Here is a 26,080-nt window from a genome sequence, read left to right as displayed (position 1 = left end):
AAACCCTGCACTGTTAGCCTCACCATGCTCCTTCTCAGAAGAAAAGTATATATGAATTTTTAAAAAACCTGTCATGTGAAACTCTTTAAAAGATGTATTTTGGAATTTTAGAATCTAAAAGATAGTCATTAAGAGATAGTGTGATATAGGGAATAGAAGGCTGGCTAGGAGACAGAAGATAGTACAAGTTCTACTTCTGACTCTGGGCAAATCACTTAAATTTTCAGTTATTCAGACAATTCTCTAAAACTCTAATTTGCAGAGTAGGTGGCGATGCATTGGTACAAAATAGTTTCCTCACTGAGAGTTCCTTAAGCCAATAAAATCACAGGGCTAAAAAAAACCACCAAAAACCCACAACTAAATTGTTTCTTCATCCAAAAATGACAAACTGTTTTACAAATATTATTCCCTTTAATGTATATAACTCCCAATTCTACAGTCTATATACTATATGTCTAGATCTAATATTGTTCTCCAAATTTGCCTGCCAGACACCTGCTGGACGTTCTATCAGAATTTCAAGTGAAGTAAGGGAACAATATTCAATCTGGATACATAAAATTGGGAACTATCTATGAAATATGCAAGATTTGATGAGTTCACCAGAGAAAGAATATAGAGAGAATGTTCAATAAAAAGCCTTAGAGGGACATACACTTATGAGGGTGGGAGATGATGTTCCAACAAAGCAGAAAGAGAAATAGCAATTTGACCAGCAAGAAGCGAACTGTATCAAAGGAGCCAAGAGAGAAACACATCCAGGAAGAAGAGGTGATCAAAAAGTGTCAAAAGTTACAAAGATCAAGATGGATGAGGTCTAGAATTGAGATACTAAATTTAGCTGTTAAAAACATGCATGGTAGATTGGAAAAGTTGGAGGTTGGATGTAAGTTCTTTTTCAGCTTTAGATAACAGTATCAAATAGTTTTTAAAAATATCATTCTGGGAATACATATCCTCTTAGTTCTAGTAAATAACACTGCATAAGTTGGCAAAATACTATCTGAATTTTAATCCATACCTTTGTTAGTCCCTCATATTTTCCATAATCTGTACTCTTTAGCCACTCCATCAATTTGGCATATCGGAGCAAGTCTCTGTGGAAGGGATGGTGATTAGGCAATGTCAATTCAATGGAGTGCTGTGCAAGAGTAGAACTCTGGTCATGTCCCTAAAGAAAGTAGAATTGAATAAATTATTCACATATATACAGAAACATCCTGGCTACATGATAGCATCACTGAAGTGATCATGGAATTTTGCAAAGCAAAAATGAAAGACTGAAAGGTCAATATTTTCTTTCTTTCTTTTTTAACATATAGGCTGTCAATTATATATATATATATATATATATATATATATGTACAGTCAATTAAGAACCACTCCTACAAAATGATTTATTGGCACAAATGGCATTCTGATAAAACATATGCACTGTTATTTAAAAAATGTAGCCATTAAAAACTTAAATGATTAGTTGATTTAATAAAGCTCATTTCATACTTAATTTAAAGATTTCCTAGAATCACTTTTAAAGATGTATACACGCATATACATATATACCCATATATACAAAAGTAAGATGGAGAACAAAACTAAGTTTCTTGAGAATCAGTTAACATTGATAGCTTAATCTCTAATTCAATGTTAAACATCACTTTAAAATATTGTCATGAAGATCAAATTTTTATTAGTATGTACAAATAGGATTTAATTACTTTTGAATTGTTTAGAAAAACAGAAAAAATAGCTGAAAACAGGTCTGAATATAACTCAATATTTAAAGAATTCCTGAAAATTCAAGTTCTACTTCCTTTGCGTTTCATTCTGTATGCATTTTAGAGTAAAATGGAAACACATCTAAAATTTCTAAATGAAAAAATACTTTTAAAGGAATATGCATAAAGCTAAATCAGTAATTTAAATACAATAATCTACCTTCCTATATCATTTGCAAATTAAATTCAAGTGAAAGATAATAAAATTTCTCCAAAGCTAAATAATTCTAACTTTCCATTTACAGCATGTATCAGACTCACTGGCTTAAAAAGGAATCATATACTTATGTTTATATGAAATAATCTCAACACTTTTGATCTAATGATTCTTTTGCTTCTATCCTCTAATACGTATCTTTATTTTTGTTCTATCATTAAAAATAGATCATCTTAGACAAAGTTTTAATAAAAAATATCAAGTAATTTTAAATAAAATTTGTATCCTCAATGCCTGACAGAGAGTAAGTCCTTAAAAAAAATCTACTTATTAAGTGAACTACGTTTAAAACAATCACAGGACCAGACAAGGCCTTTTGATAAATGAGGATGAGACATAGACAAAAGATAAAAGATCATCACATTCTAATGGAGGATCTGCATATACCTGTAGGAGGTAGCACATAATTTATGTGATGGTGCAAAATATATAAAAAATCTAAGAGGGAGAACACTGCAGGCATGGGCAACAGCTAACACAAAGGCACAGGGCAAGAGATGCCAGGTTGAATTAGGTCAACAAATTGGTCAAACCGGTTGGAATGTCAAGTCAATATATCACAGTGAGAAAAGCATTGAGCTTGGAATCTCTGAAACTCGAATTCTGCCTCTGCCATTTTCACCTATTTCCTCATGTTTAAAATGATGAGGTTGGAGTAGAGTATTTTTAAAGGTTCTTTCTAGTTCTCTATGTATGGCCTTAGAGTATATAAATAAAAGTAAGATAAAAATAAGTCTGGAAAGACAGGCTAAAGGCAGGTGGATAATTTTAAATCCTAAGCTGAGGAGCTTGCTTTTTTTTTTTTATATATAAGTAATATAAAGTCATTGATGATTTTTGAGCATGGAAATGATCCAGGTAAGTCCATCTTTGGGAAGATTATTTTGGCAACTGTCAGGAAGATAGATGGGAAAGGAGTAAAGCCAAAAGCAGCTAGACCAATTAGGAGGCAATAACCCCACATGAGAGGGTAATGTGTGACCGAACTGTGATCAAAATGTTAAAAGATAATGAAGATATATCTAATAGTTAAATATTACAAAATTTGCTTCAGGAAATGCTGAATCACTGAAATACTCTTCATTTTGATAGTTGAGCACTGAAAATAGGTGGTCTTCTACAGATTTTATTTTACCACATAATGAAATAATAACCCTCTGACATTAAATTGTCAAAAGAGGGATTTTCATACTTGAGTAAGTATCAAAATTAATTTCATTTTTCTGCTTTATCCTTTCTATGCATTAAATGAAAACTCTTTTTTTCTAGTCTTATTTTTCCCTGCATTTTCACAGGATGATTACAGCTTTAATTAACAGTATAATCATTTCTGTCATGTTGACAAAGGCATAATTTCAGAATTAAATCTTTTTAATAGAAATAAAGCAAAATAAGTAGTTATAAAAACAAAAACTGCCAAAGGAACATTCAAAAAAAATGGCACATGCATTTTTCTTTATGGAAATGGTTTCTCATTTAAATTACTCCTATTATGAATGTTCTTCAATGTTAGAACTGTAATTAGTTGAAGAAGCTAGATTCTCATAGTGAGAAATCTCAAATGCAAAGAATTCTAATAAAAGTAGAAATTATTCATTGTAGACAATAATTTCAGTGGGCATATTAGAGAAAAGAGAAGGGAATAATAGAGAAAAAATCAATTACCCAATTATGTACCATTTATATCCATAGTATTTTTCAAAATAAATCCTTTTTTTGCATATATTATTTATAGAATCTATAAACTCACTATATCTTTGCTGTCAATACAGGTTAAAGATAGCTTTCTTGACTTTATTTTTTTAATGAAGGGAGAGGACATAATGGCAAGATTAAGCAAAAACAAAAAGGAATTCTTACAAAGTATCACTACAGTCAACTTCTCCAACAATGAGAGATTATATATTGTATGTTTAATAACTATGATCCTGGATTAAAGTAACATATAATCATTCATCAATGACATAAAGATTTTTAAATGTCTCTTCCTTATTCTAATGATCTATATAGAACATAAAGAGAAATGGAAGAACCTAAAGCATTAAAGATATACATATCATTCAAAATTTGAAAAAATGCAAGTATTCTAAATGACCAGCTTTTCCTACTGCAAAAGGTAATGGCAAAAGGGGGAATGTTTATTTATTTCTACTAATTTAAACATTATATTGACTGGGGCAATTTAAAATTCTAGTCCTCCAGAGGAGGATCCTACATGACAGTATGTTTTAACGTTTTCTATAAGTATTCCAAAAGTGGTGACTTTTGAAAGATTTAAAGATGAAGGTTTCTTTTTTTTTCTTCTTCCATGAACGCTTATCTCTTTTTCTTTTCCCCCTCTTTTTTCACTGTTCCATAGCATACTTATTTGCACCTTTCTGCCTTTGTTCCTTTTATTAACTTTCATGTGGAATAGTCTTTCCTCTTTTTATTTATCTAAATCTAGTTTACTTCAAGGTAACTTCATCTCACCTTTCTAATTCTCAGAGACTTGTTTTCTTAATTATATACTGCCCTACATTGTTGGGCAGTGAGAAGCAGTATGGTAGATAAAAGGCTAGTCATGGAGTAAAGAATGACAAATGAAAACTCATTTATTAAGCATTTATTATGTGCAGGTTGTGCTAACTGCTAAGGATACCAACAAAAGCAAGCAAGATAGTTCTTGTTCTCAAGGACTTCATATTTTAATGGGGAAAGGCAACAAATTAAGAGGAACCAGAGGTGTTTTGGAGGTGAGAAGCAAAAGGCATAGTTCAGCATGGCTTAGACAGTCAGAAACTGATGTGGAAGCCTAATTCTCAGCAAGATAAGGAGAGAACTCCTTTATTAGGGCCTAGGCAGAGTCCAGGTACAAGTGGGTGGAAGAGGAAGAAGATGGCCAGAGTACCAATGGCATCATTTGAAGATGGCTGGGAACACTGGGACTCCAGTTCATCCACTAGACCTGCCATGGAAAAATCATTTAATCACTCAGTGCCTCGGATAACTCTCTAAAACTGTAAGCTGAAGAGATGCAGTGTTTTGGTACTGGGTATTTTCATACAATGAGCTCCTGACATAGGTGAAGTCATTGGTCTATCCACAAACTCTTCCCTGCCAAACTGTTTCTAAATTCTTTATATATATTAACCTTTTTTTTTTTTTTTGCTAGTAAGAAAACTAGATGTCTATAAGGAAACTAACATTTCTATAACAGAAAACTAATAGAAAAACAGAAAACTAAGATCTCTATAAGGAAAACGGACATTCAACATACACTAAATATTAGATAAGAAAAAGTTTTAATCCATAAAAAATAAGCAGCTGAAATTCAAAATATTTCTTTAGAGGTGGAAGTGTGAAGGGAGAGAGAGATAAAGAGAGAATGAAGTCTTCATTTGGCCCTGAAAATGCTCAGTTAACAGTGGGATAAATCAAAAGTACACAAATAATGGTTATTTTGAAACTTTTACTGCAATGTAACACTGAAATAAACAGTAATTAGGTTTCTACCATTTTTTTCTATAATTGATATTTAACTTGATCATGATATACTTCTTAAAAGTACTTGTTATAACATTTATTTTTAGGGTTCTGTCTGTTATTGCATGCAACAATATGTATTAGTCTGTCAGCAAAAGGAAGGCTCATTTTAAGTAAAGATAGAAGCTTTTAAGACAGGCAGAATCCAACTTACTTGTCACCAACAAAAGAAATTTTATACAGATTTATAGTGTGGAAAGGACTACCTTGGTTACAGTTATATTCATCTATGTCGATAGTAGCATATCACTTTAGACTCTAAAGAATCAAATCAAATTAGAAACTTGAACTTTTACTTTCTGTGACTCCAAAGTGGCTTTCTCAAACAATTATGACTTAATTACAAAGGAAAACATTTTTTTTCAATTTTTGATCATGAAGTCAAAACAAATAAAAAAATTGGTTTATTTCTCACAGCATTCAAACCCAATTTTCTTCCGATCAGGCTTTTCAGGCTCCCAAAATACCATCTGCTAAGGTACACAATGGCAGCTGTAAATGCAGTTATTTGGCAGCTTATATGAGTACTGTCAAGTTACAAATTTTAAAGCCAAGTCTTCAGCTTTCAGTTAGATTTAGCAAGCTTGACAAATAAAAACAACAAAATAAATTAGGTAAGATTGAGTCAAACCCCATGTACTCACAGGCACTGAAAGAAAGTTGGACCTGCTATAGAGCTGAAGAAGGGCCTGAGTAAACTAAGTGGAGATAAAATACAGGATCATAAGTATTTTGAAAAGATGAAAAAAAAATAAAGAACCCAATAACTGAAATAAGATATTCTGAAAAGTAACAAGAACCAATTCCCTAAAAAGTTAAAAAAAAATTTCTGAAAATATTTTTCCAAATTGCCAAATGACACAATGAACTTTATATTATTAGAAATTAAGTGCATCTTTATAAACAGCCTCTTCTTTTAGCACACAGATTCTTAATTTAGGGGCTTGTGTATTTTTAAAAAATAGTTTAATAACAGAATTTCAATATAATTGATTTTGCTCTTGTAACTGTATATATTTTACTATGTATATTAAAAAACATCATTCTAAGAAAGGTTCCAGAGGTTTCAACAAACTGCCAAAAGTGTCCATAACACAAAAAAACTTAAGAAACTTGGCTGTGATACAATCAATTATAATTTTTCCCCGATCTAAAAAATTGGCTAATTTTATTTACCTAAAAATATCAATTAGAATCATCAAGGAACAAAAACTGTTTAAGTGAGGAGAGCTGTATTTTGTATATGCATATATGAAAGTTCCAGTGATCAACATTATTAAGGATATATATATGACTGCAATAGAAGTGGACTGGTTATGAAAGATGAGAGAAAACAAATGATCACTTTTAGTGGTATACACCATTTTGAAGACATTTAAAAAAGGGGAGGGGTCATCTCCAGTTTGTTGGGTAGATTCTTAATGCAGGGTTTATAGAAAAACATGAGTAAGGTCATTTAAGATGAGAAGATTTGAAAAAGTGATGACACAAAGGTCCTCTTTCAAGTATATACCATCTCTCTATACAGTGATATGCAAATGATAGTTTTCTCTGAAAATTCAGAGTACTATATGAGACCCTTTCTATCATTTCTCAGAATGCATCAAAGGCGAAACAGTATGTACAGTAATTCAGGAATAGTTGTGTTTCCTTTTAATTGACTCTGTAATTTAACTGTTGTAGAAATTTCCAGGTAAGGAACTTGTACCAAAAAAGATCAGCACCTTCTCTGCAACATAAAACCCTCAGAGTTGCTGGGGCACAGGTAAATTAAACCAATGTTTCAAAAGCCAATAGTGGTCAGAGGTGGAAATTGAACTCAAGTCATTCCAGATCTAGCTCTTGATCTACTTTGCCCTGTTGCCTCTCAATAAATTGCTAAATAAACATTTAAATATTCTTTGTTAGCTTTCTAAAGACTCAAAGCAGTTACAGTTGGAAAGGACCTTACAGAGTATCTAGTTCAACCAATTGCTTCATTTTACAAATGAGAAAAACTAAGGCAAAGATTAACTTTCTAGGAAACAGAATTCTCTCTCAGAGAAATAAATATGTGTGTCTGTATGATATGGGTACCAAAATCTAAGAATGCAGTGTAAACTACATTATAGGATGGATGCTAAGGTGGTTTTAAAGGGATATACAAACGGTCATCTAAATGCATGATAATCTTTTCAGAAACTTAAGATTTAAAATAAAATTACCTGTTGAACAAAAACATTGTTAAGATGACTGGCGAGTCTCCGGGCAAACTGCTCTCTCAAATCACCAAAACGCTGTTGCTGTTGTTTGACTGCATAAAGCATGTCATGTCCTGAAATAGAATCCCAGAAAAAACTGAGCTGTAGAAAACATTTAATGTGAGACTTGATATATACAATGACAAAATGAAAGCAGTAATACAATTTCAAGATTTGGAAAAGAGCCAAAACTTTAGTTTATCTACTCATTTGTTTATACAATGTTAACAAAGAGATTTTTCAAAGTCCTGCAAAATCTAAAAAAAGTAAATGATTCATTTAGGCTACAAACAAAGGATTCTAAATGTTATTTCCCTTCTAAGCAGTGTGCTAGATTAGCAACAGGGCTAACAATGTTAGTGTAAAGTAGAGTAGAGACTAGTGTAAAAAGAAAAAATTCCTTCAAGACAGCAGAAATCCATTGGATGTTATCCACTGGATCACAATAGAAATATCATTTCTTTTCTTACCAAGTCAGTGGGCTAATATAATTATAACTATAGTACCTGGACGGAGAGCTACATTCATACACTGTAGAAGAGCATCAGCTGCATTGGTGCAGGCCTCAATGCCTCTAGAAGAAGCAAGATCTCCTTCCTGAAGTGCTTTTATGTGGCCTTTTGCCAAGTCCATGTGGTTCTGGAATACATGTAAAATATAAAGGTTATAGACATATAACTTTAGGTAATATACTGATACTAGATTTAAAATATTAATCAAATCTAACCATGACTGTAATCTAAAATTCTCTCCCATAGTGCAACTGGCCAAATGTTTATTAATGGCTCTCAGCTGTTACTGTTATGGGTTGTAATGTATTAGCTTACTCACCACAAGAAATTCTATCTCTGATAGGAGCTTTACATTATTAGTGTTACTAAGATGAATTAAGTGGTTGCTTTCTGAGATTTGGTCCATTTGTTCTTTCACACTTTGTAGCATTTCTTCATAACTGCTCAGCTTCAGTTCAATCTGATCCACCTCCTTAAGAGCTTCATCTAGCAACTTCATCAGGATATTCACTTGTTTCTCAGAGGCCATGATTGACTGGATATTTGCCTACAAAGAAAGGAACATATCTGAAGGGCTCACTAAATCTGTACTATCAAAGTCAAAAAGAAACAGGTTGATTTGGGAATATACAAATTAACATTATCCACGTCCACTGTAATTTTAATTTTGTTACATTTTGGCCAATTACATATGTTTTTGCACAATAACTATTTTCATGTCATTTCAGATCTTTGTTTTGATCTTCCCAAATAAAATGTAAAATCCTTTCATATCCTACATTGCCTGACAGAGCCTAGCAGAGTTCTCTGTAGAAGACTACAATGTAGAAATAAATTTTTTACTGAGTTAGTTCTTTCCTTCTTTGATTCTGATTCCTACAACCTGAGTTTGATTCTCTCCAGTTCTCCTTCCAGTGTAATATAGGTTAATGTTGTGTTTGGCCAGATGATATTGAGGCAAAATTTAGATAAAAATTATACCTCATCTCTGTGCCTTGTAATTTTTTTTATTTTTAAAATGAAGCCTGGACTAGATGATTTGTAAGGTTCCATCTGGTTCTACCATTTTACTCTTCATTATAATTTTAAACTGTTCTTCATTCTGAATGTTCCCTAAGTGTTTGCTTCTGTTTTTTCCCCTCCATTATGCACATCTTGGCATTTTAAAATGTATTTTAAATTTAACATGGCAGTTCCAACAGAGTATCCTATTTGTCTTCTTTTGAACTTCCTTCTGCTCCCTTTTTATATCCATGATTCATAGATACTTTTCTTTTTAAAAATGGATTTCTATCACAATTTTTCACTCTCAGTTCCTTTCATTTTTTAAAAAGATAATGTCTATAGCTTAAGCAATTCTGATATCAACAAAAAAATCTCTAAATATATATGGAACAAATGTAAAAACTGATAATATGCTGAATCACAAATTAGGTAGAGGTAAACATGGAAAAACAGAATTTATATATATCCAAATTATAAATAAGTAATGAAATAAAGCTAAGAATAAATAAAGATAAAGAATAAAATGAAAGGCCCACATAAGAACTAATATAATTTATTATATAGAACCTCAGTGAAAAAATTAGTTTTTAAAAAATGAAGACAACACAAATATTATATATATATTAGATTAAAGGCAAATTTACAGTGTTGAATGCCTATCTCAAGAAAACAAAGTAAAAGTTAGTGAACTGGGTGTACACATTATAAACTTTGGGGGGGGGGAAGCAATAAACCAAAATTAAGAGAGATAATCAAGATATTAGTTGAAATCAAAAAAAAAAAAAAAAAAGATATTAGTTGAAATCAATATGACCAAAACCAAAATTATAAGTAAAACCCAAATACTGATTAACATTTAGTAAGTCTTATTTTTTTTTTTCCTAAAGACAGTCCTAGTTACTAAATTAGGAATGCAAAAGGGGAGATCACAATGACTATGAGATGATCATGGTCTACCAGAGTTCCTATTTACTACATGAATTAAGCTAGCTTCTTCCCTTAAAGATGACAATGTTTTTCCTAAGATTTAACTGGCTCAGGTGGCTAAAGTTCAGCCTGCCTCTGACAAAGCTTCTTGGGTATGTAAGGACATAAAAAAGGCATTCCCATGTAATTAATGACATTCAGGCTTGATGAACATTCCCAAACCTAGAAAGTCATTTCACCCTCCTTTGTTGACAAGACTTGTTTCCATATAAACCATGTCTGTCTAACCAACTTAATGAAAAGAGAATTCTTAATCTCCTTTTGTCAACTGGTGAATGACTTGAGTGCCTCTTTTCATTCCAACCTTAAACCTGAACATAGTGGCCTGAGACAGGTTTGTTTCTTACAATGACAAAAGAGATGAAAACATCAGATACTACTATTTTAACCAAAATAACAGAAGGGACCAAACACAGATCCCTACAGCTCTCATTTATAGAGGATACCCTCCAAGCTGAGGTAGAATCATGTATGATTTCTCTTTCTGTTAATTAAGTTTTATAATCATCCCCATTTTATAGATACTGAAAATGAGGTCCAGAAAGATTGTGTGACTTACAGAGAAAACAGGCAGCAAACCTTTGACCCTAAATTCTGTCTTTCTCACTAATCTCCACAAATCCCTGATCCCTCAAAACTTGTTTTTTTCACAAATGCCCTTCTTACCACATTTCCTTCATCAGTTCCAGCTGAGGTTTTATTCTCATTTTCTCCAACCCAAAAGATATTCTTTTGCACAGGCCTGTTCTGATGGGTCTGACTTTTTATCTCTGCCTTTCTTTCTTTCCCCTTTTTCCTCTCAAGACATATAAAAAGTGTGTCTTCCAAAAATGGATGCCTCTCCCTGGCCTTGTTCCCTAGAAAGATCTTGTCTTTTAAGAACAATAATAATAATAGATAAATGGCACCAAGGAAATATTTTGTCTGCCTATTCTGAAACAGCTGGCTAAGTTTATGAAAGAGATAATGCACTTACAGATAAAGTAATAATTGCACTATAAATCCTTAAGTGCTCAAAGGCAATGATCTATGTAAATAACCAGACTTTTCAATCCACTGCATAATAGTAATTCATATTTTGCAAGAAATTCTTACCCCATCTAGCACCTGCAGCTCTCGTGATAATTTTTCTGCAAAAGCTTCAGCATTAGAAATAGCATATTCACAGCCTTCCATCATTATCTCAATATCCTGCTCTTCTCTTGCATTTAACTCTTGGTACTCATCTACAGTTTCTTCATCTCCTCCTGTCACACTCTGATTCTCTCCACTTGGAACAGATTCTTAAAGAGTGGTAAAGGAAAAACTAAAATTATGGAAGCCAAAAATATGAAGTAAAAGTAGTTTACTTGAGGCTAGATACGATCAGCTGTAAACACAGGTTATATTTAGTAGTAAAAATAAAAGAAAAGAGTAATTCAGAGTCCATACAAGCAAACCAAAATAACTTATTTTTTGCAAAACATTTTATATCTTATGGGAATATGGCACCATGTAAAAAGACACAAATCAAATTAAAAAAAAAAAAAAAAAAACAACCCAAACCATAAAACTAAAGTCACTGATTTACAAATGTTACACGTTTTGGTCATATTCAAAGCCAGAGCTGAAATCCTTTATATTATGTAGAAAATGAATCTCATTTTCTTACCTCAAATAGTTATTACTCCTTAATTAAAAACACTGCAAATTCTGAACACATGAAAAAATCTTAGCCTACTTTTGGAAACAATTTTAAATAAGAAATGAGAGATTTAATATAGTGCCAATCTCTTACAGTATATTTTAGGGCTCTGAATATGGTAAATGAAATTTCTTTTTACACATTTAAATGGCATTTTATACCCAATGAAAAATTTCTATGGATCTAATGAAGAAACTTCCATAATTATTATATAAACAAGAAGAATGACAATAACACAAATTTGAGAAACTATAAAAATGTAAAAAGATGTCACTACTGTTTTATAAAAGTTGGAATAAAGATCATTTAAAATATCTGAGAGAACCCAGATTTTTAGAAATCATTATTTCTAGTTAATTTTAGAAATATACTAAGATCCTGGTAGGAAAGCAATGGGATAAAAGACTTTTAAAGGTTAAAAACCAGAGTGTTTAATTTCTGTATATTTGATAGGTAGCTTACAATTTAAATAAAAAGTTGAGTGACGCTAATATTATTCAACTACAAACTGCTAATTTGTATATGAAGTATATCTGGGTAAATATGACCTTTGATACATAGTATGAATTTAATACTGGCCATCAAGACAAAACAAAAAAACAAAAACAGGTTTAAAACAACACAAGATTTCAGTGCTCAAAATGAGGACAAATTAAGCAAATGCTACTACATAAAGGCTAAAGCTTCTGATGCAAATCATTATAGAAAACACTAGACAAACATGATTTCATACATTCTAAAAAGGGAGTTGTTTTACTGATATTTTCATAACTTTATAATGAGAAATTAAATTGTCACACATGACTAATAGCACCTAGGGACAAAGACAGACTAAATCATTCTAGCTATTACTTTATACAAACAGGCATAAATTCTTATGATGATGAGGTTAACTATAGCAGACTTTTCTTTCATAAGAAACCATCATTTAGAGGACAATGATGAAAATACTGTCGTTAATTATGTTGCACTATGGATTCTGTAACAATGACTGTTTATATATGCAATTTCATAAAATATGCAATGAACAGTACATAACATCAAATGTTAAATAGTTTAAATTATACAGAAGAATAAGAAAAGGTGTTACGCACCTTCTGTAACTTTAGGCAGTTCTGGAGAATAAAAAGGTATGAAAGAAGCAGAGGAAAGTAAGCAAAGAATATTAGCTGGGTAGCAAAGTATACAGGTTTTAATGTGTTTTTTAAAAATACTATACTGTAACTCATTTGAACTTTATGGTAACATAATGTTTCAAAGATATAATTATGTTTAAAAGTCAGTCATATGGGGAATTTACTAAAAGGAATGGAAAAGGTACAAACTTAGTTTTCTGGTCTGAAACTCAAATTATTTTTGGAAATAAAATAAGTACTATATAAAAACATAAATAATTCAGAAATTAACTACAAACTTATTTTACTTTTACTTCTGATTTTTTTGTTTCTTAAGAGATTTATAAAAATATGGGACTTCTTGTTCTTAAAAGAAAAATCTGAGAAATAGGTTATTTATGTTATTTTGGAGTGTTGCCCATTTATTTTCACACAAAGAACAAATGCTTTACATAGTATCTCCTTGGCAATGAGTTAGTCAAAAGATTCCAGTCATTTTAGAAAATATATTGTTGAAGCAATTTAATAAGCACAATCAATATTAGATGAGGCTAGATTTTAAGGATAAAAATAAAAGCCTCTGATTTAATTGAATAAAGAACAGATGTACAGTTTAGAGAAAACAAGAAAATTTAAATTTCTTCCTCTTAACAAATCCCTCTTTCAAAATCTTATGTTGTGGAGAAGCCACAACTCCCCACTGAGTTTTTTGCATAATTTCCCCAAAGAAAAACTTAAGTATTTTCATTTAGTGTTGATAAATTAAGTTCATCAACACTAATCTATTTTAATGATACGTTAAAATGATTATGGAAAAAAGAAACAATTTTTAAAGGTAGGCTAACTCATGTTAATTGTAACAGACAATTTGAACTCAGAGAATAAATAATGAAACACTTAAAACCTTCCTCTCAGCAGAGAGATAGGAAACTATGTACATAACAAACACTATCAGACATAATCTGTTGGCCCATTTTGCTGACTGTTGTTCCTCTTTGTTAAAATAAACAGTTCAGGGAAGGAAAGTATAGTTTGGGAAATAACCACAGTGTAAAAAAGAAAACATCAATAAAACTTAACAAATTATATCTTTTTTAAAAAATCAATTATAAAGATCATCTCTTGCTCAGACTTACCAAAACCAAAAAGGAAGTATAGTTTTTGTTTATGTAAGTGGATCTTTAATGCAAATTTGCCCACACGGAGAAGGAAGAGTGCCATGGAGTGAAGGGACTGACACATAGTTCAAGGAACATGGGAGCCTGGGACCAAGAAGCAAGAACAAGAGGGAGAACACGCAGGGTTGAGGCAGGAAGGTAAATGGACTGAGGTCTGAGACAGACAGACAGGAGATAATAGGCAACATGCAGGGGCCATGGACAGACAGGAGTTATTCAAGCACTGATGGATGAAGAGAGACACACAAAGACAGGACACATGGGTGGGTGGCCTGAGCAGAACAGAGCAAAAGTCTCCTCTCTGGGCACCTTGAGATCTCAAGCCATGCTCCACCACGTGGCGGTGGCAGTCTCTTCAGTCTCTCAATGAGTTGGTTCTCCTTTCACGTATGTGTGTGTGTGTTGGGAGGAGTGGGAGCTGATATATAGACATTAGGAAGTTGAAAGCTACACCTAAAACTCAACTAAAACAGAAATCTCTATTTAAGGATGTTGGAAGAGTGTTCTCAAAATATGTCCCTACAGTCTTCTAGGTATTCTTTTAGGCTTGTCTCTGTAGTGTTAATATTTATGATGTTTTCACTTTTGTTTGTAGCATTATTTGGTTATGATTTTAATAAGAATTGGGACCTTGACAATGTCCTATTAAAAATCAAAAGCTCTCTTCCCAATGGTTCTAGTAAGTAGGAACAGGTAAGGCCGGTGTTAAAACAATTGAAAAAATCTGAGAATCACTGTTCTGTGGAGAATAACATCTATTTACCTAATGAGTTTAACAAACAAAGAAACACATACTGTAATAAGACATTAAATCCACATTGAAAAGTGAAATGTTAATTTTAGATTTTTAAAAAAAATTAGAAGACACCTTTTCCATTTCTATGATATAGAATTTTATTTAATATTCAATGTGAGAAAAAACTTAAAAGGAAAAATTTCATCCTCAATTCAGAACACTTTTTGAATAATAAGTAAACCACAACCTAGAGAATTACTAGCTTCTTCCAAGAAAGAAGAGATATATATGGGATTGCGGAAGGAACTCTGGACTCAAAATTAAAAGAGATTTTAGAAGAAATTTTAATCTGATACCAAAGAACAGTGTAGCCTCAGGCAAATTATATAGCTTTTCTGGGTCTGTTTCTTCATCTGTAAAAAGAGGGTTGAACCAAAACTCATTTTAGATATTCAAGATTTAAGATAAACTTTTTGGCCCATACTGAATTTCTAGGAAAGATGACTTCAATTGATTTCTTTCACTTCCAGGTATTGGACCCCTTAAACTTTCCTTCAAAACTAAGTTATCATATGCCATAAATCCATAGCCAGATTCTACCTCACTAACTAAAAGCAGCTAATAAATGGTTGAGAGTTTACTACATGCAAAAGAAAATTCATAGAAGAAAGAATGATGAAAAAACAGAGTTTTCAAAAGAAAGGGACAGAGTCCAGTACAAACAAATGCAAAATGAGGTTATCAATTTCCACTCCTGATAAAATTTGGGGGGAAGGGAAGGAAGTTAAGTTCTTTTTTCTTTGCATAGTCTATTATCAAATTTGACTTAGCTCTTTTCATTTCTAACTTTTTGTTCTTTTGCTTTGTTCACTTCTATAACTTATTTCAACTACTTTCTTCAATTAAGATAATTCAGACTTAAGCTATTTTCTCCTTATACTATTTCTTAATGCAAAAGATTTTTAGAAGTACAATTTTCTTTAGTATATCTTTAAATTTCAGTTACATTAAGACTTTTGTGTTGCCTAATTAAACAACTCTAATACTTTATCAACATCAGATATTATTCTGGAAGCACATATTGAACATAAGAAATCTATTACCTAAATTAAATCAGTTCCTTAATTAAATAGTTACAAAAAAAACCACATATTTACAACACATTTGGTTTTATGAATAAATTTTAATTGGACTTTACCTTCTAAAAGTTGTGAACTAACATTGACGAAATCAATTTTCTTTCGAAGATATCTCTGATTCAATTTCCAAATACAAGAAATAAATGCATTCTTTTCTGCAGTGCTGCTGGCAACCCACTTATATATTTTTTCAAAATGTAAATCAAATTCTGGATTCTCCTGCAAATAAATACAAATGTAAAAAAAAAAAAATTGCGATCATTGACTTCTTCATGATTGCTATGTGGATAATGGAGAAGATATGTTCTAACACAAAGAAGAACAATACTTTAAGCAGGAAGTCCTCTTATTAATTACATTTTAAAACCAAGAAATGATTTGTTGATGTTAATTCAGGAATGACATTGAATTAAAAGTAAAATGAAAAAATTGCCATTTAGAACATGTGGGAGGTGAGGAGTCCAAAGTTGTAAGTTAACTATCAAATACTCATGCTATTCCAAATAGTTTATCCTTTATACACCTTAAACCCACAAACTGATATAAAGGGTGGACATTGGGAAAAGAGAAATCACTTCTTCAGTCTCTGTAATCAAGCCATTTTTTTCCCCCAAAGCTAGAATTATAGGTCCTCTGGATATATAAAAGCTAATTTGGATCACTAAAACATGTTTATTGAGTGCTAGCTTGTCCTGAAGGATAATGAAAATAATATCTGTTTCTAGAGTTTTCCAGCTGACAAGGTATCACAGAACTAAAATTACACATATATAATTATGTATTTATCTGGATCTGGAAATTCATAGAAACTCCATGATGAGCAACCAAAACAGCTAGCCAATGTCTGTCTTTAATATTTTGCCCACTAATAAAGTGCTTGCTGTAAGAATGTATAAATATATAGAGTTTCATGTATTATGAGATGTATTAGGGATAGAATGTATGTTTATATTATAGAATAGATATATTAAGGATAGAATCTGATTTCACACAAGATTCACATACTATTGATCTGTAGATTAACAAGAAAAGATAAAGCTTGATGGGTAATCACGAAAATTAAAAATCTGTACTTAACCAATAAAGATATTTGCCTTAGGGCTAACAAAAGATAAGATTCCCACAATGCCATAAAAAAAGCTGAGTATTCTACATTGCAATACTCACACAGATCAAATTATACCAAATGTTACTATATAAATATATATAAATATAAATATATTTATAATAAAAATAAATATATAAATATAAAATATAAAAATATATACCTAATGTTACTATATAAATAAAAATTTTACATTTTATAGACAGATACCCAGAATGTGTAGGGTGTCTACATAAAACTAAAAAATTGTCTTAAATATGGTAGCAGTGAGGTGTCAGCTGTGAGGAAGTTTTTAAGTAGGGATTCAGCAATGTGAGTGAATTGTGCAAATCAATGAGGTTACAAAGTACAAAACTACTAAAGAGAAAACAGCTTAGTAATTAATATGTCTTTTTAATAAAGGTGGGTGTTGTGTTTCAGAGAAGGATCTAAATAGAAAACCACAAAAACTGGCACTTGCCTCAGATTCTTTTGAGATTTAAAAAAATATATAAAATAAAAATTTTGTCTCTATTCTATTCCTAAACTCTCCTGAAGAGATGTTTGTGTTTTCCTGAGAAGCATATAGATGAACAGTATTTTCTCAAGTTAAGAATCCATATAACTGAAAAATATGTGGTCCTGAAATTCATGTGTCTCATTCTCTTCTTGTACCTTACTTAAGGGACCATCTCTAACTGCTTTATATTTCATTTGTTTTATTAACTGTTGTTTCGGTGATTTAAAAAAATATGGTTGTAGCAAGGGGCAAATTCAGCTAAATCTTGATGACACCTCTCAAAAAGTATAAGTTATTTATATTAAGAGGCACATGATTTTTTTAAAAAAATTTGAACCTGAAAGGAACTCCAGTATGGAAACTCCTTCTGGTGATGCAAACTGTGAAACTGTCTGTAACTAAATCTCAATGAGTTGCCTAGAACTCAGGAAGATGTTAAGTAACTTGCCCACAGTCCTACAGTACGTTTTAGAGGTAGTGCTTGATTCCTGACTGGCAGACTAGCCCTCTATCTATTCTATGCTTTCTCTTTTGTAGATGTTTGAAAGGGGAAACATATGTATTACAGGTGGTTAAAGACTTGTACTTTTTGTATCAAATCTAAGTATTCAATTCATATGCTACTACAAAGATACTTTTATTTTTCTAGGGTTTTGTTGGTAGTGTTTTAGTTCTAGTTTCTAATTTAGTTCTGGTGTTTTTAAAAAACATGAATCCATAACAGCTAGGTGACAATAGTGAATAAAGCACTGGTTCTGTTGTTAGAAGATCTTGAGTTCAAATCCAACTTAAGACACTTCCTAGCCATGTGATCCCGGGTAAGTCACTTAATCCCTATTACTTTTCAAAAAAAATTTTTTTGAATCCATCATTTCTTAACATATTAAAGATAATAATATAACAAGATTAATCTCTCTTTACTTTAGGAGAAAAAAAGCGCAATGATTTCTAGTTAAGATTGGAAACAATCTGTAGATAGAAACCATGTTTCTCTCATATAGTCTGACAGCGAGTTACACAGTAGGCATTTAATAAATATTTACTGAAATTGAACTGAATTCAAGTAATAACTGGACACCATTTAGTCAGTCTGGTGAATCATACATGATTCTTGAGTGCAAATATTATATGCTACATAGTTGTATAATTTCACATTATGCCAAAACTACTAAAAATATTCTTGCATTATTAACAACATAACATTCTCTTATAGTAACAATGTTAATATTTTTGCAAAAATTATTACATTGTTACATTAGCATAATATATTAACAACTTAAAATTTTAAACACTACAAGATTAGCAAAAACATATGACTAAATTAGTGAACAAGTATTTATTAAGTGCCATTTCTTCTTCTTCTTCTTTTTTTTTTTTTTGCTGAGGCAATTTGGGTTAAGTGACTTGCCCAGGGTCACACAGCTAGACAGTGTCTGAGACCACATTTGAACTCTGGTCCTCCTGACTTCAGGGCTGGTGCTCTATCCACTGTGCCACCTAGCTGCCCCTAAGTGCCATTTCTTAAGAACTATGCTAAGTCCTGGGAATACAAAGGGTCCATTTGCTTTAGTTTACACAAATTTTACCAGAGTAAACTTAGTAAATAGGAAAAAGCCAAATATTTTGGAATAAAGGATAACACAGCATACATGATAGAATGAAAAGGACAGAATGACAACAGAAAGTAAAAGAAAAGATTTAATACAAAAATTAGACTAGAAAGTCTAAACTAGATAGAAAATTATTTTTTAAGGATTTAAAAAGTCTAATTAGAGTATAAATCAAACACCAGTTAATATTTGTTACTACCGGTAGTGAAGTAAAAGACATGGAAGAACAATGTTTTTTAAAATGATCATTCTTAATTTCCATGGGCCAGGAGCCATAAAAAAGACAAATTTAGCTGATAAACCTTGAAGACATAAAATTTTCTTATAAGGTGGAAGGCATTTTATAACCAGACCCAGGTCAAAATGCTAATAATAAAGACATACTTTGATGGCATCTTTGGCATCTACCACAGCAAGATCTCGAAGAGCCCAGGCAATTTGTCTTTTATAGAAGTCTCCTTTATCAGATTTCTTCACTTTCACCACATTCACCTGCACTGGGCGTTCAGTTGTCACTGTTGAGTAAAATACATAAATATTTTCAATAGAAATGTTTTTTGATTTGATATTTTTTTAACATATATATTGCCCAAGTAGTCTCTGTATGGTAGGGAAGTGGTACATGTTTTTAAATGGAAAGGTCAAATGGTACTTTCTGAAATTTTTACTTTGTAATCAAGAATTTAAACTTAATACCATTGTCTTCATAATACTTCTAAATCTTTGTATTTAAACCTGTGAAAAGAATGTTTTTCTTTTATGCAAAATAATGGAAAATTAATTGGTTATAGCTGTAACTTTAAAAATTATAATGAAAATGAAGTTTAATATATGAAGTAAATTTCCCTTACAGAAAAGAAACAGTATATCAAAGGAGTAATTTTTAGAAATTGAAATACTCACCTGTGGCACATAAAAAACAGTTTTTCTTCTTTTTCCCTGCTTTACAGACATTCACAATGCTCAGTAAACGTTCATCATTTGGTGTGAAAATATCTCTTTGTAATGCATGCTTGATTGCAGTCATTTTTTCTTAGCTGAAAAATGCAGAATATGAATACTATACAGCATACCAATGAATCATTTTAAATTAATCTTTGATTTACCATTTAGTTTTCCTGTTGAATAAAATAAAAACTATGAATGCCCAATGAAAAATTTTAGAAAATGTCTTTATGTAGATATTATTTCAAGATATCATAAATAGCAGTTAAAAGTCAAAACAGAGAAAATATTTTATAATATTATTTCATAATATCAAAAGCTACTCTAAAATATTATTCCTACTCAAACTTGTTTTAAGGTTGCCATTTTAAAAAACAAATTTTTCTAACTTTCAACATTCATTTTTGTAAAATTCTGTGTTCTAAAATTTCCTCCTTTATCTTCTCCCTCTCCAAGACAGCAAGCAATCTGATATAGGTTATACATGTATGATCATTTTAAACATGATGACTAAAGTGTTAAAAAAATAAATCTTTAAATGACATAAAGTAGGCTTAGATCATTGCTTTTCAAAATAGTGTCTAAAGAACCTACCAAAACTTCATAATTCCTATTGGGATTCATTGTTCTAATTACAAGATAATGGCACTTCTGCCCTTGTAAATTGCAGGTTCCATTTCTTCTCTTCTTCAGATTTCATTGGGAAGAAGCAGAGTCAGGATTTCCTGGTTTTCCTGATGACTCAGGATCCTTTACCCAACATGTTTCAGTTTCCTGAGTGCTTCTATTTATTACTCATTTCACTGAGCAGTCCCAGTCACAAACATTACTAGAGAATGAGAAGTTGTCTCTTAATTGAGAGCTCTAAAGCCTTAAAATTAATTAGAGATTTTCAAGAGATCAAATGATCATCTTTGTAGATGGTACCACTGTCCTCAAAATCATGGAAGTTCTTCACTAAAGTATCTATATTCAGACAAATGCCAAGTCCTCGTGATTTTATCTCAGACATTCTTCTCAATTTACTCTTCTTTTTTGCATTTCCACTACCCTAATCCATGCCATCATTGCCTTTTGAATAACCTATTCTACTATCTTCCCCATTGGTTTCCCTGTCGCTAGCCTATCCTTCATACAGCTTCCAAAATAATCTTAAAACACAAGTCTTCATGTCACTCTCTTGCTCGGAGTCTCTTAGTAGCTCCCTACTGCCTAAAGAAATAAAATGTTGCTGGTGGTGTTGCAGCATCTAAGTTTTTTTAAAAAAACAAACAATAATAAAATTCTATCTTGATCTAGACTTTACTTAAAACTCTAGGAAAACTGGATTATTAGTTATTACCCCACTCTTGACCTGCTCTTTCCATTCTTATTGCAGTCAATACTAATACACATTTTCCTAAAACGCAACTTTCAGCACAAATCTCCTTTGCTCAACCTTCAATGGTTTCCCATTCATTAAAAGACCAAATCTTATCTAGACATTAAAGCCATCTATAATCCAATGAGCTTTATGTATTTAAATTAAAAAAAAAAAACAATAAAATTCTACCCTTGATCTAGACTTTACTTAAAACTCTGGGAAAACTGGATTATTAGTTATTATTCCACTCTTGACCTGCTCTTTCAATTCTTATTGCAATCAATACTAATACACGTTTTCCTAAAACGCAACTTTCAGCACAAACCTCCTTTGCTCAACCTTCAATGATTTCCTATCCATTAAAAGAGCAAATCTTATCTAGACATTAAAGCCACCTATAATCCAATGCGCTTTTATGTATTTAAATTTATTTTTCCCTATTTCATGGTGGGAATTCTGTTCTGGCCAGACCTCAACATCCTCATCCCTTCCCAATTTCATTCTTTTGCCTATTTGTTCATATTAAAACTTTGTGGAGAAGAGGACTATATTCCCCAAACTACTAGCAACAACTGCTGATCAACAGAATCCCTGAAAGTAGAAAAGTTCCCAGGCAACCAGTACTGCTTCCAGTCCAACTTTCCCAGCTGATTATGGTTTTATCATCCAAGGGAAACTACTTTTGTGATGGGGCCATCCTTCCGTCACTCAGATACACCTGTCACACAGCAGGCTGACATCTTGAGGAAAAGATAAGACATGTGCCAGGCAAAATAAACCACCTCCACCACAGCATGCAGACCCCGACAGAGACAGGACTCAAGGGCACTGGGAGTAACAATGCTTCCAGCTCAGTGGCCACAGCCATCATTCTGGGAAGCTGCCCTTGTGGAGATGTAGTTTGAGATTATTTTCTGCAGGTGCTAGGCCATATTTTTCAAAGGCTACAAAATTCTTACTACCAAAGCCCTTGGCACTGTAAAATGGCTCACCATCAGAAAATGATATGATTTTATCAATGGAAATAACATTTTTAAAAATTTTCTTTTCTTTTTAATAAAGTTTTTTTTTTTTAATTTTCAAAACATGTACAGGGATAATTTTTTAACATTGATCCTTGCAAAACCTTGTGTTCCACTTTCCTCCCTTTCCTCTCATCCCCTTCCCCAGATTGCAATTAATCCAGTGTTAAACAATTCTTCTATACATATTTCCACAATTATCATGCTGCACAAGGAAAATCAGATCAAAAAGGAAAACAAAAATGCATGCAAACAACAAAAGAAGTGAAAATGCTATGTTGTGGGCCACATTCAGTTCCCATAGTACTCTGTGGGTATAGATGGCTCTCTTTGTTACAAGATCATTGGAACTGGCCTGAATCCACCTCATTGTTATAAAGTGCCACATCAGAATTGATCTTCATATAATCTTGTTGTTGCTGTATATAATCATCTCTTGGTTCTGCTCACTTCACTTAGCATCAGTTCATGTAGGCTCTTTGAAATCATCCTGATTGTTTCTTATAGAACAATAATATTAATGGACATAACCAAGAGGCAGTGCCATCTGCTTTGCCACTTCACCCCAAAGACCACAGGATCTTTTCATCTGACACAGCTAAAATCCAAAAATGTTGTCTCCCATTAGAAACCAAGCTCCTTAAAAACAGGGTCTTTGTGTTCCCCAGTGCTTTAAGCAGTCTTTAAAAAACAACTCAAGCTTTTCACATATTAAGTACTTATTCATTTATTCCCTACTCCAACCATCTATTCAAATATTAATCATTTGTCAAAATCCACTTGCAAACAGCTGTTTCCTAAAGCCACATCCAAATAGATCACAAACCAAGGATTTAGAGCTAGAAGGACCTTACATGTCACCCAGTTCTACTCTCATTTTACAGATAAGGAAACTAAGATCCAGAGATGCTTCTCGAACTGCCCAACATCTCAATGAATACTGTTGCAATCCAGATAGATTTTTCCCTTAGAGCTCTCTAGTATTTAATATACAATCTGACACTTAGTCTTTATTGCTCTTTCTAAAATCTCAGTTTGATCCCTTGCCACCGCACAGAGGTGACACTAGGCTCTGTCTGCGGTGGGAAGCCCTCTTGGGCAAGCCCACTCAGCTGGGAAGGCACCAAATGGAGGCTTCCACTCACACTTCTGTCATGTGAAGACTAGTTTAGCTAGCTATGAAGACCACAGTCTCAGCTTAGCCACCACATACATTTCTCATCTACAATCCTTCAACCACCACCACAATAGAGAAGTTGTAGTCGGCTCTGAAAGGAGGAATGCCCGTCACTACTGTAACCAAAGATCCATTAAGTATTTTCCTTTATTTGTTTCATTTGTGTTTGTCTTAACTCCTCAATTACATGCCTTCCGTGAAGGCAGAAACTGTCTAGTATGTAGAAACATAAATTTATAGCTAGAAGGGATCTTTGAGAGAGTTTAGTCCAACTTTTTCATTTATAGATGAAGAAAGTGATTTGCCCATAGTCACAAAGGTACATATATGGAGCCTCCTACAGTACTGGACATATAGAAGACAATCAAGAAGTACTTGTTGAGTTGATTTAAAATGAATAATGCTAAGGAGGCTAAATGGCTTCCCCATTGCAAGAATATTATTAGGAGATCTCTACTTTTAGCTCTGACTGCCCACTACTTCAATGTAACACCTCAGTTAACTTACAAATTCTCTGAACTTTAGTTTTCTCTTTTATAAAATAGGTGGTTTGTACTAGATGAACTATAAGGACGACTCCTTAATAATTAGTAATTCTAATTATTCTAATAATTAATAATTCTAATAATTAGTGGTTCTAATTCATAATAAAACAAATGAGAATGTATAATAGATTTCATAGAGGATATGCAACTGAAACACAAAATAAAGTATTTCCCTACTCTTCTCCCTAGCTGGAAAAATGGGAAAAGTTCAAATCCTGCAAGATAACAAAAGTCTCTAGCTTGAGTCTGGAGTCAGCACCAGCTGAGACCCCAACGCTCTAGACCCCCAGGTTACTTTGTTAGGGAATGTCTTGGGGGGAAGGAGGGAGGGGAACCTCCCTGAAGCTTCTTTGCTAAAGGTTATTTCTGGCAGAGGGGAGAACTGAATCCCCACAGGATTTCCTGCAGGCAGCATTCCCATAGGGAATCCCAGATATTCTTAACTCTTTCTGGCGGATACATCCTTGGCATGGACCTCTTCTAATTTAAAAAAAAAAAAAAAACCAATTATAACAGAAGGAAATGCTAATTTGTAGACGAGGTCAGTGAAATAATCAGGTTTGATTTGCCTTTGCTTCTCCACATCCAAGGTGAGGGTCCTCCTTGGAGGGGGAGGGCGTCCACCCATGCCCAGGGTTCAGCCCCATTCACCTCTGACTCAATTTCCCCTTCCATAAAATGGGGATAATAACGTCCCCTTGCCTCCTGTTATGAGGATCAAATGGGGTATTAACTGTAAAGGGCTTAGCTATGGCCTGGTACAGTTATTGTCATTGTTGTTGTTGGGACAGATGGGATGTAGTACTAGGCCTTCAAATCGGGTCTCAGATGATTACTGTGTTACCCTCGGCAAGTCACCTCACCCAGCCTGCCTCAGTTTCCTCGTCTGTAAAATGAGCTGGAGAGGTAAATGGGAAACTATGCCAGTATCTCTGCCCCAAATGGGGTCAGGAAGAGTCAGACATGACCGAAAAGAATGACTAAAAACAACAGTACGACACGCATTGTCTGTGACTTCATCCTGCCTGCCTCAGTTTCCTCATCCATAAAAGGAGCTGGAGAAGGAAAGGGCCAATCAGACACCAAGAGAAGCCCAAGGGAGATCGGGAAAGGCCCGAACAACAATTATTATTGTCCTGGGGTTGAATAGTTGGGGGAAGCTAAGGCCTGGTCCCGGCCCCGGACAGGAGCTGCTCCGGGAAGAGAAGGCGCGGCCGGCGCCGGGCAGCAGCCGGTCGCATCTCCCGAGAGCGAGGCGGCTCCGCGAACACGCAGCCTCCCCCTTACCCCAGGCGCGCCGGGCAGGCTCCTCCGCGAGGGGATCGGGCTGGGGCGGAGGACGCGGCGAGAACCGGCAGCGAGCGCTCTCCCGTCTCTCAAGGAGCCTCCGGTAAAGCGTCGGCCCCGCCCATTGCCTACATCCGGTCATGTGACGGACAGTCGTGCCGGAAAAAGGAAGCAGAGAGAGCGAGCGCGGAAGGAGACAGACAGTGGCAGAAAGAGAGAGAAAGAAAACGAAGGGGAAAGACAGAGAGAGGGAGGAAGACTGAGACAGAGAGGGACAGGGAGAGGGAAGGAGAGACAGAGACGGAGGGAGGGAGAACCAGTAGGAGCGAGAATGGGAGAAAAAAAGGAGGAAGACAGAGACACAGAGACAGACAGGGAGGAAAAGCCAATAGGAGCGAGGATGGAAAG

The 26,080-nt window shown here is 33.3% G+C and overlaps 1 protein-coding gene across 7 annotated transcripts in view; it reads right to left on the bottom strand.

Annotated features, from left to right (window-relative positions):
* EXOC1 (exocyst complex component 1) overlaps positions 1 to 25,771 on the bottom strand; it is a 53,673-nt gene extending 27,902 nt beyond the window's left edge. For 2 of the 7 annotated variants that reach the window (XM_051963799.1, XM_051963802.1), the window contains exons 1-11: positions 25,673 to 25,771; positions 20,237 to 20,370; positions 19,718 to 19,848; positions 16,179 to 16,338; positions 13,046 to 13,066; positions 11,363 to 11,550; positions 8,595 to 8,822; positions 8,270 to 8,402; positions 7,728 to 7,837; positions 6,168 to 6,221; positions 1,025 to 1,174 (exon numbers count right to left, since the gene is read on the bottom strand). In XM_051963799.1, the coding sequence (XP_051819759.1) occupies positions 1,025 to 1,174; positions 6,168 to 6,221; positions 7,728 to 7,837; positions 8,270 to 8,402; positions 8,595 to 8,822; positions 11,363 to 11,550; positions 13,046 to 13,066; positions 16,179 to 16,338; positions 19,718 to 19,848; positions 20,237 to 20,360 (1,299 nt within the window). In that variant the 5' untranslated portion in view covers positions 20,361 to 20,370; positions 25,673 to 25,771. The remainder of the gene's footprint in view (positions 1 to 1,024; positions 1,175 to 6,167; positions 6,222 to 7,727; positions 7,838 to 8,269; positions 8,403 to 8,594; positions 8,823 to 11,362; positions 11,551 to 13,045; positions 13,067 to 16,178; positions 16,339 to 19,717; positions 19,849 to 20,236; positions 20,371 to 25,672) is intronic. The other 5 variants (XM_051963803.1, XM_051963805.1, XM_051963804.1 and 2 more) reach the window with 3 other exon arrangements.
* Positions 25,772 to 26,080: the final 309 nt, after the last annotated feature.

Source organism: Antechinus flavipes, chromosome 6, assembly GCF_016432865.1.
Source record: "Antechinus flavipes isolate AdamAnt ecotype Samford, QLD, Australia chromosome 6, AdamAnt_v2, whole genome shotgun sequence".
NCBI classification, from domain to species: Eukaryota; Metazoa; Chordata; class Mammalia; order Dasyuromorphia; family Dasyuridae; genus Antechinus; species Antechinus flavipes.
This window is presented reverse-complemented; position numbering and strand designations above follow the sequence as displayed.